We start from the raw sequence: 17,550 nt of genomic DNA on the forward strand, positions 1-17,550 counted from the left end.
TTTACTGCACGGCTTTAGCAAGGTATAGTTCTAATCATTGCACGATGCTTCTTCAATGCAAAACTGGGGAGCCAAGGATTGCTAGGTTCAGATTCCATGCCATGTGGACCACTAATGATTCTTTAAAGGGGGTAATTGCGAACCACTGGACTGCATCCCACATCTCTCTCCCTCCTGCACAATTATGTCATAAACTTCGCACTCTTAGGCCTATTCTCAGGGATTGGAATAAAAATGTGTTTGGCAGAATTGATTCTAATATCCACCTGGCAGAAGTTCATCTTGCCGATATTCAAAAGCAAATTTCTGAGCAAGGTGATTCTCCAGAGTTGAGTAGTGCTGCTTCTGCCGCCTGTTCCAATCTTGATTTACAACTTCTTTGGCAGGAGATGATGTACAGAGAGCAAAGTCATGTTAAGTGGCTTAAAGAGGGGGATAGTAACACTAGTTTTTTCCAAAGGTCTGCTAAAGTTAGAAAGACTTGGGCCGGCATTCATCATTTAAGGATCGGCGATGGGGGCCTCACTTCCGACACGGATAGATTATCTGATCATGTAATTGATTATTTCTCTAATCTCTTTCGTAGTTCTAGGGACCATTTCGATCTTTCTCTAATTAATGAGGTAATTCCCAACTTAGTAACTTCTTTGGAAAATGAAGAATTAATTTCTAAACCTTCTATTGAAACTATTAAAGACACGGTCTTTTCCATGGATCCTGACAGTGCCCCTGACCCTGATGGTTTTGGGGGAACCTTTTATCGCTTCTTTTGGGATATTGTTGGGAAGGAAGTTTGCAATATGGTTCAGGCTTTCTTTGATCATGGTTGCATCTTGCCTGGTTTAAACTCTAGTATTATGGCCCTTATTCCTAAAGTGGCTGAAGCTGACAGAATTGAGAATTTTCATCCAATTGTGATGAGTAACTTTGGTTTCAAAATCATCTCAAAAATTCTTGCAGATCGCCTTGCAGTTATTGCTGCAAGGATTGTCTCACCCAACCAGTATGGTTTCCTTAAAGGTAGAAGCATTCATCAGTGCATTTCCTTAGCTTCTGAGGGAGTTAATATGCTTGACAGAAAACGTTTTGGTGGTCACATGGCCTTAAAAATTGATATTCGTAAGGCTTTTGATTCTTTAGATTGGAACTTTCTCTTGGTTGTGTTGGATTCCTTTGGTTTTTCTCTCACTTTCAGAGATTGGATCCTAAACATTCTGGCTTCTGCTCGTATTTCTGTGATGATTAATGGTTCTCCAAAGGGTTACTTTTCTTGTTCTAGAGGGGTTAGACAAGGGGACCCCCTTTCTCCTCTACTGTTTGTCATTGCTGAGGATTTTTTCTCTCGTTGGCTTACTAATATGGTTAGGGAGGGTACTTATTCTCCTATGTATTATTCTGGTGGAAATTCCTTTCCCTCTCATCTTCTTTTTGCTGATGACATGCTCATTTTTGGAGTGGCATCTTTGAGCAATGTGCATGCTCTTAAGGATTTTTTCCTGCTTTATGGACATATATCCGGTCAGCAGGTTAGTTGGGATAAATCTGCTATCTTTTTTGGTTCTTAGGTGAGTCCTCTGAGGAAGATTCAGCTTGCCAACTGTCTTAGCATCCGTTTGGAGTCTCTCCCCTTTAGTTACTTAGGAGTCCCTTTATTTAAAGGTACTCCTAGGGCCCGTCACCTCAGCTGCCTTGCAGACAAATTTCTTTCTCAATTTAGCAAATGGAAAGGTAGCTCTCTCTCATTTGCAGGTCGTTTAACTCTAATTAAGTCTGCTATTACTAGCTGTCTGGTTCATTCATTCTTGATATATAAGTGGCCAGTGGGTTTGTTGAAAAAGCTCAATCGAAGTGTTAGAAATTTCCTTTGGACTGGTTGTATTGATCAGAGGAAGTTAATCATGGTTCCCTGGCAAACTTGTTGCAAAAGTTTGGAGAGTGGTGGTTTGGGCATTAAGGATTTTAAGATCTTTAACCAGGCTCTCTTGGGTAAGATGTGTTGGGATTTAATTCAAGACAACAACCTTGCTATTTCTCTGATGAAGTCTAGATTTATGGTTGTCTCTGGTTTGCCTAAAGCTACCATTGCTCCTTCCTCGATTTGGTCTTCCTGTAAGTTTGTTTATTCATCCATTTGGGACTAGACCTTTTGGTGGATTGGTCAGTCTTCAACGCTCAATTTCTGGACTGATAGGTGGATCATTCCATCGGTGGCGGACAGATTGGGTCTTGATCATCAGGATAAGCGTTCAAGCTTTAATTCTGTTGATGATTTCTTGGTCAATTCAGAATGGCTTGGCTTAGGCACTCTGCCTTCGGTTGTTCAAGACAGTATTCGATCTATTCACAGGGGTAGAGATGATTCTGATTTATGCGCTTGGCAGCCCGTTACGAAGGGTATTTTCTCTGCCAAAGAGTACTATTCGATTATCAGTCCTCGTTCCTCCTCGGTGGATTGGTATAAATTTGTTTGGAATGCTCACACTCCCCCTTCTCATTCCTTCACATCTTGGAGAGTTTTGCATGGAAGGGTTCCGTCTCACGACCTCCTGCAGCGTCTAGGCTTCTCTTTTGCTTCTCGTTGCATTCTTTGTGGTAGGGATGATGAGTCCATTAACCACTTATTCATTAGCTGTTCTTTTGCAGATTCTCTATGGAGGGCCCTTGAGATTCATTTTGACTGCGTTTTACCTCGTCATTCCCAATTCATCCACTTCTTCAGCACTCTTCGTAGCATTCATTTTGGCTCACATGTGTCGTTGATCTGGTGTGTTGCTGTTGTCTCTTGCATCTGGTTAATCTAACATTGCAGGAATGAAGCAACCTTTAAGGAGGTTTCTCCTTCTATTCAACACTCGAAGATCGCCCTTTTTCGAATGATTCGAGAGTCCTTTGCCTCTTCTAAAGGGTTTTGCTCTTCAATGAGGGATGCTGATATCTTATCCCATCTTCTGGCTTCTCCAAGGCCGCCTCCGGCTCCCAACATTATTCCGGTCCATTGGCTTAAACCTCCTCCGGGTTGGGTTAAAGTCAATGTGGACGGCTCTGCTTTTGGTACTCCTGGCGAGGCAGGAGCAGGCGGTATCTTTCGTAACTATCGCGGCTTTCTCAAAGGTTGTTTTGCTTTTTCTATCCCTCCTTCTTTTGCTTATAGGCTGAATTAAGAGCCGCTATTTTCGCAATTGAACTTGCTTGGGAGAAAAATTGGCATCATCTTTGGGTTGAGTAAGACTCCATGTTCGTAGTTAATCTGCTTCGACTTCGTTCCATGGATGTTCCTTGGAGTATTCGACAAGAGTGGTTGCACTGTCTTAGCATTTGCTCTAGTATGAACATTATTTTTACACACATCTTTAGGGAAGGGAATCGTGTTGCTGATGCTTTGGCAAAGTTTGGAGTCTCTTCCTCTGTGATCAATTGGTGGCCTTCAGCTCTTGCTTTTTGTCACAGGTTTATCAATGATGACATTTGTAATATTTTTCATTTGCGTTTTTCTTGATTTTTCCTAAACTTTTCTCCTTCCCCCTTCTTCTTGTTTGTTCTCCTTCATCTTTTCTTGTTCAAACTCACTTTTTCTTTTTTTAATATATGACGGGTTTGCCAGTTCTTGGGCCATGGGTGCTCACCCTGCTCAAGGTCTGTCTCGTCCCACTTTCTATCAAAAAAAGATATGTCGTCTAAAAGTTTGAGAGAAAGCCTAATTTACTCTGTAGAAGAAATTAGGTTTTTATTTTGGTATTTATATGACATTTAAATGCTTGAGCGCGTTATAAATTTGGGAAAATATTTGCTCCCTTGCGAACCGTATAACATTTGCTTTTTTATTTATTTATTTTCAGACATCAATGACAGTGTTAATATAAATAATATCATGTAATAATGATGAACATTTTGGGTTAAAATCAGGTTTTTATAGGGTGACAGACATGTGTTATCGTAAAGTCATTGTAATTTAAGGTTCTTTGTACTTAAACTTTTAGATGATATTATTGCGAAAAATAATCAAATGATAGGAAAAAAATATCTGTCATATATCTTGTGTCATCTGAAAGAGTTTATTTTGATTTTTTATAGATTTATAATAACTTTATAATTGTTTTTTTAACGTACATTTATTTCTAAATTAGAGAAGATAATAGTTGTGGATAGATGCATATGGAATATAAATTGATTAGTATATCCAATAAATTGAGTTCATCATTTTATGTATTGAGGAAAAAATTAACACATGCTTAGTTGTGATTCTTATTTACAAACTCCATCCTTTATGTGACATAAATTCTAAAACCAAATCCCATTGTAGGTATAATTTGAACAAATTCTACTCTTTGCTTTCTTTTCTTGTTCCCATTTTGTGTTTATTAATCAACATGAGTATTATATTATTTTTTTTCCGAGATAGCATGGACGACTTATACATTTTGTAAAGTTATGGTATAATACATCAGTTGCTTCCTGAATGTGTTCAAAATCCTTTATTGCCTCCGGCACTTATATAATGTCTGATTAGGCTCATGAATTTACTTAAAGTGTACTGATTAAGTCCCTAAATATTATAAAAACTTCATAAAGGTGTAAAAAATAGAAAGTTAATTTGTTTTAAAGATATAGAATCATGAATCATATATTTATTTTTTAAGTTTTGACTTTTTTTTATAGATTTAAACAAATTGAAATGTATATCACTTTAAACAAGTTCATAGGGTAATGAATCACTATAAGCGAGTTTCGAAGACCAATATGTCATTTTAAACAAATCTAGGTGGCAAATAGGTTACTTTAAGCAAGTTGAGGGAGTTAACAAAACACTTTATAAGTTTAGGGGGCCAATCAACCTTTTGAGGTAAGTTCAAAAGCTATTAATGTATTTTAACTATTATAAAATAATTAATTGATTTATATATGAAAATTTAATTCAATTAGATTGAATTTTAGTAGATTGAATGGAATACAATTTTAAAACTGAAAAATTTGGACAGTTATAATGTAATAAATTTTGGAAAGCGTTTTTTTCTTAAAAATGGTAAGATGTATATTTGACTATATTTAATCAGTTTTGAAAATTTAATGAAATTAAATTTAATCGGTTATAATATAAATAAATTCGAAACTGAAAATTCAATGAAATTGACTGTTACGGTTGAAAAGATTGATTTTTCAGCTATAAAAGGGAAACAAAGGATGTCTAACCAACACATAAAACTCTCTCTTTTAAAGTAAAAAGGAAAACATAAAGAGAAACGTAAGTATTCAAACATTATATTTCAAAGTTAATTTTGTTCTATTAGTTGAATTTTCATTCATTACAAACCATCACCCATTTGAAGTGCTTGACAAACACCGAACAAAGATCAGTCTAAATGTGGAAATATTTCAAAGGTGCCGCCATGGTGATGGAGGACCTCCAAGATTATCTTATGATTAAAGCTATGTCCGCAAAGAGCAAACTAGCTTTTCGAAAGTGTTCCGGACTACGCGACATAGACATAGTGATGGAGTTTGAAACTCGACCAGATCAAGTGAGTTGTCTGGGTTAATTTCAAATAAATATTACGTGGTTTCATATTTTTTTTAGATCGGTATATATTGTTGGTAAAAAATTTTATTTTTTTAAATTTGACCAATATCGATCTCAAAAAAAAAAATTTAAGAATTAAATAACCAAATTTTTTATTTTTCAAAATTATCATTTTTTAAGTTTTCTTTTTTTAAACATTAACTTTCTCTCTCATAAACAAAACACCACCTAAATAATCTTAAACCAAAAAAATTGAAGAATTAAACTTGATTAAAACATTATTTTTTTAGGTGGATAAATTTGGAAAAATGAAAATTTTGATTGAATTAAGTGTAATTGAAATCAAAAGTAAAATTAGCCTAATTAATATCATGATGTTAGGATAAAATTAAAATTAAAATTACTCTACCAAAGTTTTTAACACCTTATTGCTTGAATTCACCTTTGAATCACACTTTACTGTTTCGAATATTCATTAAGATTTTCTCATCTGATGCAATTTTGTTTGTCTTAGGAGCAGACAGAAGGCGAAGGAGATAAAAACGCTGCCGCCTCCGCCGCCGGCGAACCGAAGCCTGTTTCTGTTTACAAAATGAACATGCATTGTGAAGGCTGTTGTAAGAAAATTAGAAGAGCCGTGAAGCATTTAGAAGGTGAGAATTGAATAGGATTGATTGATTTGTTTTGATTGATTTAGGATTGCCAATTGAAGTTTGTGATTTGTTGTTCAAGGTGTGGAGTCGGCGAAGACGTATCGTCAATCGAACAAATTGACGGTGACCGGGGAGATTGACCCTGAGAAAGTGAAAGCGAGGCTGGAAAAGAAAATGAGGAAGGAAGTAGAGATTGTATCTCTGGAGCCGAAGAAAGACGGCCACGGTGGTGTTGAGAAGAAAGCGGATGAGAAAGCCGCCGAGAAGAAACCGGAGGTGAAGAAACCTCAATTAATTTAATAATAAAATTGATAACCCGCGAAGCCCAAAACGGGTTATATTCATTTCGCAAGCCCAGCCCATATTAAAGCCCCATGGGCTAAGATTGGACGGGACCCGAATGAAGGAAGCGGGCGCAGCGAGTAAACCGTCCCGAATTCCTAGACGGAGCGTCAGGACTCCCACTCAAAACCACGTTCGTTGCCATGAAAGCCACGAAAGGGACATGGCCTAAAGAGGGGTAACCGCCCTCAGAACGTGGCCCACTAAGGAGTAACCGCCCTCGGCGGTTACCCAAAAAACACCTATAAAAGGCCTTAAGAATAAGGGGGGAGGTACGTTCACATTTTTTCCCACAAAGCTATTGCTAAATTATAGACTCATCCTTACAAAAACTGACTTGATCATCGGAGAGTTTTCCCGGAGATCCTGTCTCCGGTTTTGTTTTGCAGGTAACTCCGGCAAAGGATATCAAAGCGGATCCAGCAAGTTATCATTGGTGCGGTGATCGTGGACCTTTTTTACTAACATTTGGTTAAAAGTACATGAAGAACATGTCAGAACCATCACGAACGACCGGCGTTACCACTAGATCAACCAGTATGAACTCCAGAGGACCACGTATTGCGAATTCGCAACCTGCAAGTACACAGCCTGTGGTGCCTAGCTCATCGGGTCCTTCGGGACAATTGAGTCTGTTATTGGAGGTCCAAGTGCAAACTGAGATGGAAATGTCCAATAGTGATTTCGTACAGATGGCTGGACAAGTCTTGGCTTCGAACATGAGCCAGGCGGCTGGAGATCGAATGATTAATTTACTAACGGCCCTCGTCGAACACAATACCGTCGTGGCGGCTGCTCCTCAAGAACCTGTGGTTATCTCAACACAATCACCGACTATCCCTGTCATGTCGGCCCTCCCGCAGCCATCTCAGGCGCCAAATCAAGTGGGCCAGAGTAGTCGCACAAACCCACACAGCCACCCGAGCAACTACTCGCACCCAGATCTCATTACGACGATACATCCGACCTGGCAGCCATCCCAACCGTTGCCAGGAGTGCAAGGCACTCTTCCGCTACAGCAAGTGGAACCTTTTCCTCACAGACATTCGGAGTTGATGACTCCTGGGCGAGAGCACACATGGAACTTTGATCCTATAACGGGATAGCGGTTAGTCCCCCAATAGGCACACGTCTCAACACCGATGGGCGGATGGATGCCACCCAGAATTCACCAGCAGCGGATGGAAGAAGTCCGGCGAATACCCGATATTGACTTAGAAGATCAATTACGAAGCATGATGGAGCGAATGGGGTACTCGCCTAGGCCAAGAGCAGAGATCCAGAGCGATTCACCTTTTGCCCCTTCGTTGCGGGAATTCATTCCAGATCATAGAATCAAAGCGCCTGCCATACCAAAATACTATGGGGATCCAAATTCTGACCCTGAGGCTCATGTCAGGAAGTACAGAGAGTTAATGGATGTTGCAGGGGCAAGCGAAGTTCGTGGGCTGTAAAGCAGCAGATGTGACAGATAGGCAGCTGAAGGAGATCAAACAGAGGAACTATAATTCCCTAAGGGAATTTGTTGTCGCCTTTAACGATATCCTGGTGCGATTGCAGAACCCAGATATCGTGAGTATTCGCAACATAATGGCGGATGGAACCACAGATTGGAGCATGCGGGAAGAAATCATCCGTAACAAACCACACACTGTAGCCGAGCTCATGAAGATAGCAAAGGAATTCATGGAAGTGGATGATGTCAACAGGGAACATAGGGCCCAAACTCGGCGAGAAAGAGATGCCGCTAGAACCACTTCGGACAGTCGGCGTCAGACCCAGTCCAAAAGTAATTTTGTTCGAAGAGGCGATCGTCCCTTTCAAGGTGGAGGATATCACACGCCACTAAACACGACTCGCCAGGAGGTGTTACTTTGGATCGAAAAGAGCCCCCTGAAGAAGGATGTGCGGTTCCCCGAGGTAAAAGGTCGAACCAGTTTGGGTTGACATCCTAACAAATATTGCAGGTTCCACAGGTTGAATGGCCATGACACAGATGATTGCTACGAACTGAAGAAGGAAATAGAAAAACTGATCGAGAGAGGCAAGCTGAGTTAATTTGTAAGAAAAGATACAGCTGATGAGAAAACAACGCTCCCGCATGAGGGAGAAACACGGCCAGAAAAGAAGCAGAAGAAAGGGGTGATAAACGTGATAGCAGGCGGAATCTACGAGCCTCCAACAAAAAGAACTCGCCGTGAACGGCGAAAGAGCAATACACATAGGGGGGATGCCCTCAATTACTCATTTGCGAGAATCACGGAGCCACATGCGGATGCCCTGATGATCACGATGGCCGTTGAAGGATGGGACGTCAAACGGGTCCTTATCGACACAGGCAGTTCTTGCAATGTCATTACCCGGACAGCATTCAACAAGTTGGGAATCAACGACGAGCGGGTGGAACACACCTTCATGGATGTAACTGGTTTTGGGGGTCAATCCTCCCAAACAAGTGGGCAGGTGGTGTTGGAGGCAGAAATGGGCGATAAGAATCTAAAATGGCGAGGTGATTTAGAATTCGCAATTGTTGATCTCCCACTGGCCTACAACATAATTCTGGGACAGCCATTCCTGTCGGAGACGGAGTCGCTCATCTTAATGAAGCATTTAACGTTACATTTGCCAACACACCAAGGGCGAGTCATAGTTGAAGGTGATCAACTTGTATCTCAACAGGCCTATACATTATCACTTGAACCAAAACCGGAAGAGGAGGATAAAGTCGAAGAGAAGCTCCCGGCGGAAGCATTGGGAGAAACGGAACTATTCGCCATCTCGAATGACAAGAACGTGCGAATAGCGGCTGGACTCTCAGAAGAAACAAAGAAGGCCATTACCGAGGTATTGATCCAATGTGAGTCGGCATTTGCCGCCCCAAATGAAGTGTTAAAAGGAATAAGCCCAGACGTAGCAACCCATCGGTTGAATGTAGACAAAGGGGCAACCCCAGTGCGGCAAAAGAAGAGGGGACATGCTCCTGAGCGGCAAAAGGCGATTGAAAAAGCAGTGGCGGATTTGCTAAAGTCAGATGCAATTCGAGAAGTCACCTATCCGGAGTGGTTAGCCAATGTGGTGCTAGTCAAAAAGTCGAATGGAACGTACAGAATGTGCGTCGACTTCAAAGACTTGAACAAGGCATGTCCGAAAGATATGTATCCACTTCCTAACATTGATATATTGGTAGATGGAACTGCAGGATATGAAGCTTTATCATTCACCGACGTGAAATCCAGTTACCATCAGATACCCATGGAGAAGGCGGATGAAATCAAAACATCATTCATAACTCACCAGGCGACTTATTGCTTCAAGGTGATGCCCTTTGGATTGAAAAACGCGGGAGCAACATACTAGAGGATGATGAACAAGATATTTTCAGAAAAATCCGGCGAGAACTTCTCGATCTATGTTGATGACATGATCATCAAAAGCAAGAAAATGCAAGACCACCCGCGGGATATCAAAGAAATCCTAGAAGTGTTGATCAAATATGGCCTCAAATTGAACCAAGAGAAATGCACATTCGGAGCAAGAGCGGGAAAGTTCCTGGGTTTCATTGTTAGCGGCAAAGGGGTTGAGGCGAATCCTGAGAAGGTTAAAGCAGTAATGGAGATGAAGACGCCAAGGAACATAAGGGAAGTACAAAGACTGAACGGGCGGTTGGTGGCATTAGGGCGATTCATATCATGCTCAGCTAGGCGATGTCTACCTTTCTACAATGCCATCAAAAAATCCAAGTCCTTTGAATGGACGCTGGATTGTCAAGAAGCATTTGAGGGGATAAAGCGATTACTATGTTATCCGCCCTTAATGAGTAGGCCGAAAGACGGAGAAGATTTGTTTCTTTATGTATCCGTCACCAGCATGGCGATATGCACTGTGATGGTGCGAGAAGAAGAAGGGCAACAATATCCAGTGTACTACGTGAGCAAAGTCCTGAAGGATGCAGAGCTCCGGTATTCGAGGTTGGACAAAATGGCCCTCGCAGTGATAACCACGGCGGCTAGATTGAAACCATACTTTCAAGCGCATACTATCATTGTGAGAACTGGCATCCCAATGCGAAAGGTACTGCAGAAACCTGACGCATCCGGCCGGTTGATGGAATGGTCAATTCGCCTGGGCGAATTCGATATCCGCTATGAAGGAAGACCAGCGCTAAAGAGCCAAGTGCTCGCCGACTTCGTGAACGAATTCACCTGGGATGATGATGAATGTCCAAAGGCACAAAAAGAAGAGTGGAGCATGTACACAGATGGGGCCTTATCTGCAGACGGAGCTGGGCTAGGAGTCGTCATCAAGGGCCCGGAGGTTATTCGCATGTGCTATGCAGCAAAATTAACTTTCAAAACTACCAATAATGCCGCAGAGTATGAAGCAATGATATGCGGATTGAAGTTGCTCAATAAACTCACCCCAGAAAGAGTGGTAATCTACAGCGATTCCAAACTCATGATAAACCAGATCACAAAAAATTATCTGGTGAAACAGGAGGAACTCGTAAAATACCATCAGGTAATCGGCCGATTGACACAAGAGTTAACGCATAAGGGAGTCGTTTGGGAGATGGTGCATGTTCCACGAGGCCAAAATGCAAAAGCTGACGAATTGGCAAAAGCAGCGGCAAGTAGAGAACCAGGGAGTCAAAAAGCATGCAGCTTGGAAATAAAATCGGCACCAGCATTCGAGGTTGATCAGATTATGATCATCGAGGAACTGGAAGACGATGAAGATTGGCGGATACCAATCCGTCAGTATCTGGAGCAAGGAGATTTGCCGGTTGATAAGAGCTTAGCCAGAAAAATAATTGGGCAGCCGGCACGATACTCAATGCGGGATGGAACTTTGTATCGGAGATCATACACATGTCCATGGTTGAAATGCGTTAGTCGCAATGAAGGAGACTATGTGCTGTGAGAACTACACGAAGGAATCTGTGGCGCGCACGAAGCTTCGGCGGCATTGGCAAGAAAGGTCAAACTGCTGGGATACTACTGGCCCAAGGTGGTGGAAGATTCCCAGAAGATGGTTGCGGAATGTCACAACTGTCAAATCCATGCGAATGAAAAGCATGTTCTCGGAGCTGAACAAATCACTATAATGACGGCGTGGCCATTCGCAACATGGGGAATTGATATAGTGGGTCCATTCCCAGAAACAACAAAGAAAAGGAAGTATTTGATAGTCGCAGTAGACCACTTCAGCAAATGGGTAGAAGCGGAGGCAGTAACCGCACAAACACCTGAGCGAATGATCGAGTTCTTACGAGAGAACATTATCATGCGATTTGGGATCCCGCAGAAGCTTATAACTGACAATGGCACCCAGTTCAGCTGTGCCAAGTTCAAAACATACTGCGAAAGCATGGGAATCAAGAATCATTTTTCTTCTGTAAACCATCCCCAATCAAATGGTATGACAAAAGTTACCAACAGGGCCATGGTTCAAGGCATCAAGAAGCGGCTAGGTGACAAAAAAACAGGTTGGGCGGATGAGATACCCCATATGTTGTGGGCATACAGAACCTCTGTAAAGGCAGCAACAGGAGAAACACCTTTCTCGCTAGTTTATGGAGCCGAAGCAGTCCTACCTGTTGAAATCAAGTCGCCCACAGTTCGGACAATTTATTATTGCGACACACAAAATCCTATCAACATCAGAGATGCTTTGGATTCTGTGGAGGAACGAAGAGAGAAAGCTTACATGCGAATGGCAATGTACCGCAATAGAATCAAGAAATACCATGACAGAAGAATGCGAAAAGTAATAATCAACGAAAACGACTTGGTCTTGAAAAAAGCGGATAAAATACAATCCAGAGATGGCAAAGGCAAGCTGAGCGTCAACTGGATCGGACCATACAAAGTATCCAAGAAGCTGGGACCAGCCACTTTTAAAATAGAAGAAATGAGCGGAAAGAAGCTCCCGCGCACCTGGAATCTAGAGAATCTACGCCTATATAGAAAGGCCGAGTAGTTCGAGGAAATGACGAGTACTCTTTTTCCTTTTATGAGTTTTTCCCACTGGGTTTTCTGATAAAAGGTTTTAATGAGGCTTCGATCCCGCACAATTGGTGTACATATGTAATAAACTTTTTCTCGTCATCAAATAAAAGTTATTACATTCACTCAGTATGTTACAACAAAATGCGGATTCTTTACAAAAAACACATAAATGTGTTGCCTCTTAAAGAAAGGCGGATGCATGATCACGCATCACTCGCAAAAAACCTTAGGGTTAAAATCAATAACACATAAATGTGTTGCCTCTTAAAGAAAGGCGGATGCATGATCATGCATCACTCGCAAAAAACCTTAGGGTTAAAATCAATAACACATAAATGTGTTGCCTCTTAAAGAAAGGCGGATGCATGATTACGCATCACTCGCAAAAAACCTTAGGGTTAAAATCAAAAACCTTAGGGTTAAAATCAAAAACACATAAACGTGTTGCCTGTTAAAGAAAGGCGGATGCATGATTACGCATCACTCGCAAAACCTTATGATCAAAACTTATGATTATTTTCGAAAGAAGAATTATAAGTTAAGGCATAAAATTAAGCGGATAAACGAGTACTCAAAATTGCAAAAAGGGTCTGGCCACCCTAGCTATGAAGAAACACAAATATGGAGTCGGCAAAAAGACAAAGGGCACATATAAAGGGCAAAAAAGTGACAATCACACACATATGAAAACCAACAACCGAAAGAAAATATATATATCAGAGCGGTTTGTTACATGGTTTTTACATACAAAAGTCTAAATATAAGTTAAGCTATGCTACAGCTTCCTCTCCTTCGCCCCTAATGCCCTCCTGGACTGCGGCAACTCCCTCATCTCCTCCGGTAGGAGGATCTACTTCAAGCGAATCCTCAACCCTTGAATCGGTAACCGCTTCAGTAACCTCTTCGGTGAGAGGTACCTCTTGCACAGGTTGAGAAACGGCTTGGGGTGCCTCTCCTTCTGCGGGCTGAATAGGGATCTCGCAGCTAATCGGAGGATCCTGAAGACTCTTCCAATCTAAGAAGAGTACCTCATCCATATCAGCATCCTCGGCTTCCAGCTTATCCCACTCCCCAGTTAAATCCTTTTCAGGGATGGGAACTTTGGGGCGGTTAAGTACTAGACCCTGATGCCCGTGCTCATAAGCCGCATGAATCCGCTCCCCATACCAGTAGATGCGGGCGCCATCTTCAGCCAAAATCTCCTCAACCCTCTCCTTTTGGGCCTCCTTGAAAGCAGCTAGGTCGTCGAGGGCTTTTTGCAGTTCATCGGACTTGGCCTGAAGGGATTTAAGGGCTTCCTCCTTCTCCCCACGGCCTTCTGACAGGTGCCCTCTAGGACCTTCACCTTCCCTTGGACATCATCATAAAGCGACTTCTGAGTCGCCAATTCCGTACCAAGACTTTCCAACTCCTTGGCTCGCTCTGCATCCCTTCGGAGAATGCCCTCAGCGAAATTGAGAATCTGCATATAACACGACTCATAAATAAAAATGGGCGAATAGAAATATGCGGTTACAATAAACACAAGATATTTGAAAGCGAAGGACAAAGCAATAATATACCTCTATAGAACGCTTCTCGATCCCTTCCACAGCAGCAGGGAGCGATACTTGCTCGCGCACACGGGAGGCAGAGGGAAGTCGCCCGAGGACATTGCATATGGAAGATACAATATCCTTGCAAGAGAAGTTCACAGCCAAGCCGAAAGTCCTAGTCCACCATCCGCTAATATCGGGGATTGGCTGCAAAAGCATAAAGAAAAATATCAAGAGAACGGCAGATAGCTCATGAGGAAAAAGTAGCAATACGAGAGGGAGTAGATCAAGATACCTCGTGAATGGGGGTACTGCTCTTTCCTTTAGATGAGGCGGATACAGGTGCACCGCCAACAGTAAGGGACACAGAAGTGTTCTTCTTTTTAGAACGAGAAGACTCTGTATCCGCACTTATCTTCCGCTTCCTGGTTAAAGGAAGATCCTCGGAGGCAGAAGCGGGACCTTGTGAAGCGGAAGCCCTAACCGGGGAAGCCGCCCCAATAGAAGGAATCGTCCCTCCAGAAGGATCCGCCCCTACAACGGAAGCGGTTTCCGTCATCCGCTTCTTTCTTCTCGCCAGGGCTTTGGCCTCCCGATCTGCAGCGATTTGAGATAAAGGATCACCCCTGCAAAGGGTTAAAAGAAACCATCAACTCGGAAATAAAAAGTACCTTGCACAAAAACGCGGTAAGGAATATAGACAACGCGATCCCCCTCGCGGTACGCAATCGCTACTCGGCTCCTTAGCATATGAAAGGCCTGATCGTATGTCCATACAAAAGGAGGAGTGCTCTTCAGGAACTTGATAACGGCGGATTCTTCCTTGCTGGGATACCCGAAGTTCAAACTCTTTACGTTGGGTCGGCTCCAGCAACGAAGGAAGTTCGGGTTTTCCTCATTAAACTTGATAAAAAAAGTAAGATCGATCCCACTCGCGGATCTTGTTCAGCTTCTCGTCAAAACCATAGTATCCGCTCTGGCGGATGAAAGTGAAATACCCCGCCGAGCTTTTGAAATGGTGGAGCTTGGAGAAGATCTTGAGCGAAAAGGGAACCTCCAAACAATCCGCCAAAAATTTGTCCAGAGTCAAATCGGCCCAGCCGTTAGGATGCAGTTGCCCGGGCGCGATTCCATAACCGCCTAAGACGGAAGCAATCTCATCCGCCAGCGGATAAGTGAAGCCGCAGATAATCTGGGCCACGAAAACAGTGAAGTACCCCTTTGGGTAATCGCCCGGCCCCCTATCCTCTCCAGGAATGATCGTCTCGAGACCTCGGAGCCAGGGATAATGCTCCCGCAAATCATCGATTGTCTCTTGACAAACCAGACTTCCCGACCTGTCCTTCTTTGGTAACAAACGAGGGGTTGGGACAGGTGGCGGAATCAACTTTTTGGGGTCAAAACCTAAACCCTCGTCGGTTTTATTCGCCAGATGAAGGAAGTCGGCGGGATGAGAATTACACCCAGGAGAGCTGGTTGAAGCTTCCTCAACCATCTCTTCGACCTCGTTAGAGACCTCGCGGACATAATCGTCATCCAACGGCGCGAAGTCGAGGTCTGACATGATCGATAAAAGGAAAACAGAAGCAAAAAGCCGAACAAGGAACAAATGTGAAAAGAAAAACTTACATGAAAAAGACAACACAGTGAAGTGACGGGATTATGAGGTCAACGCCGGAAAAGAAGTAACGGAATTAAAAGGTCGACGCCGGAGAAAACGAAAGAAGGGAAATGCACAAATTCAAAACTTTGAAATAATCGGACAAAGACGAAGCGTCCCCTATAAAAAGACCCTAAAAGGGCTCTTGCTAGACCAAGGGGGAGGCATGTGATAACCCGCGAAGCCCAAAACGGGTTATATTCATTTCGCAAGCCCAGCCCATATTAAAGCCCCATGGGCTAAGATTGGACGGGACCCGAATGAAGGAAGCGGGCGCAACGAGTAAACCGCCCCGAATTCCTAGACGGAGCGTCAGGACTCCCACTCAAAACCACGTTCGTTGCCATGAAAGCCACGAAAGGGACATGGCCTAAAAAGGGGTAACCGCCCTCAGAACGTGGCCCACTAAGGAGTAACCGCCCTCGGCGGTTACCCAAAAAACACCTATAAAAAGCCTTAAGAATAAGGGGGGAGGTACGTTCACATTTTTTCCCACAAAGCTATTGCTAAATTATAGACTCATCCTTACAAAAACTGACTTGATCGTCGGAGAGTTTTCCCGGAGATCCTGTCTCCGGTTTTGTTTTGCAGGTAACTCCGGCAAAGGATATCAAAGCGGATCCAGCAAGTTATCAAAAATAATTAATTTAAATTCGTTTCTGATTATGATGTGTTGGATGGAAGATTAAACTTCAATTAGAGTGATTAACTCGTTTGGATTTAATTAATCAACGCAGATTACGGTGGTTTTGAAAATCAGAACTCATTGTGATGGTTGCATTACCAAAATGAAGAAGATCATCAGAAAAATTAAAGGTAGATAAATTTTTTCAATCTCTGCGATTATACAAATATTTTTTCAAATTATAACTGACGTTACCGATTAACAGGAGTTGAGAGCGTCACAGTCGACGACAGAAAGGATCTGGTAACGGTGAAGGGGACAATGGAAGTTAAGGACCTCGTGCCTTACCTGTCGGAGAAGTTCCGGACGTCGGTTGAGGTCATTCAGCCGAAGACAGACGAGGCAAAGAAAGAAGTCGGCGGCGGCAGCGGAGGAAGAGACGAGAAAAAGACCGATGCTAAGAAAGTAGATGGAGGAGGCGAGAAAAAGAGGGATGACAATAAAGAAGGCTCCAAAGCCGGCAAGAAAAAGAGCGATGGTAAGAAAGATCAAGCCGGAGCTGGAGAGAAAAAGAATGATGATAAGAAAGGCGATGAAAGAGGAGAAGAAGCAAAGGTGAAGAACAAAGAAGCTCCAGCTCCAGCTCCAGTTCCAGTTCCAGATCCGGCGACAGCGACGGCACCTAGTGGTCACGGTGATGCTATGGCGGAGGTAATAAATAAGATGGACAATTATCCGGCATATGTTCCTCCTCATTGGATGGACGGGATATTTTCTCAGACTTACACTGTTGACCCACAACATCCGCAATACGGTTATGGATATAACCCGATAAATCAAGGTTACCAGACTCCGGTGTACAATTATGGATACATACAACAAAGGTATGGACAACAAGGGTATTATATTGAACCAGCGTACAATCATCCATTCAGCGACGACAATCCACATGCTTGTTCCATCATGTAAAACGACGACGGAGAATGATATAGCCGGCGATCACGGCTATTGTATATAATATGTAATAGGGCTAAAAGAGTAAATATCTTTTAATTAATGTGTAAACATACCTTTCCTATTAGCTTGCGTTGTTAGAGTGATGAAGAATCCCCTTCTTATTGTGTATTGTGGATTAATGCAAATTTCAGAAGGCATCACAAAGGTCCTGCAACAAGAAAAGTTGTAACATAGTTGCAGAAATTAAAATTTTCA

General features: G+C 42.6%; 1 protein-coding gene across 1 annotated transcript; it reads left to right on the top strand.

Annotated features, from left to right (window-relative positions):
- The first annotated feature begins 5,384 nt into the window (after positions 1-5,384).
- Positions 5,385-17,307, top strand: LOC136208138 (heavy metal-associated isoprenylated plant protein 5-like). Its single transcript, XM_065998953.1, has 5 exons — positions 5,385-5,516; positions 6,030-6,168; positions 6,248-6,457; positions 16,443-16,529; positions 16,604-17,307. Exons 1-5 carry the CDS (start codon positions 5,385-5,387, stop codon positions 17,305-17,307), a joined length of 1,272 nt encoding a protein of 423 aa, XP_065855025.1.
- The last annotated feature ends 243 nt before the right edge of the window (positions 17,308-17,550 follow it).

Source organism: Euphorbia lathyris, chromosome 10 (genome assembly GCF_963576675.1).
Source record: "Euphorbia lathyris chromosome 10, ddEupLath1.1, whole genome shotgun sequence".
In the NCBI taxonomy this organism is placed as follows: Eukaryota; Viridiplantae; Streptophyta; class Magnoliopsida; order Malpighiales; family Euphorbiaceae; genus Euphorbia; species Euphorbia lathyris.

Excerpts from the sequence above, each read along its gene's own strand:
- LOC136208138 (XM_065998953.1), top strand. The coding sequence starts at position 5,385 with ATGGTGATGGAGGACCTCCAAGATTATCTTATGATTAAAGCTATGTCC. Across the intron at positions 6,169-6,247 it reads AGCCGTGAAGCATTTAGAAG|GTGTGGAGTCGGCGAAGACG; the intron begins GTGAGAATTGAA and ends TTGTTGTTCAAG. Across the intron at positions 16,530-16,603 it reads GATCATCAGAAAAATTAAAG|GAGTTGAGAGCGTCACAGTC; the intron begins GTAGATAAATTT and ends ACCGATTAACAG.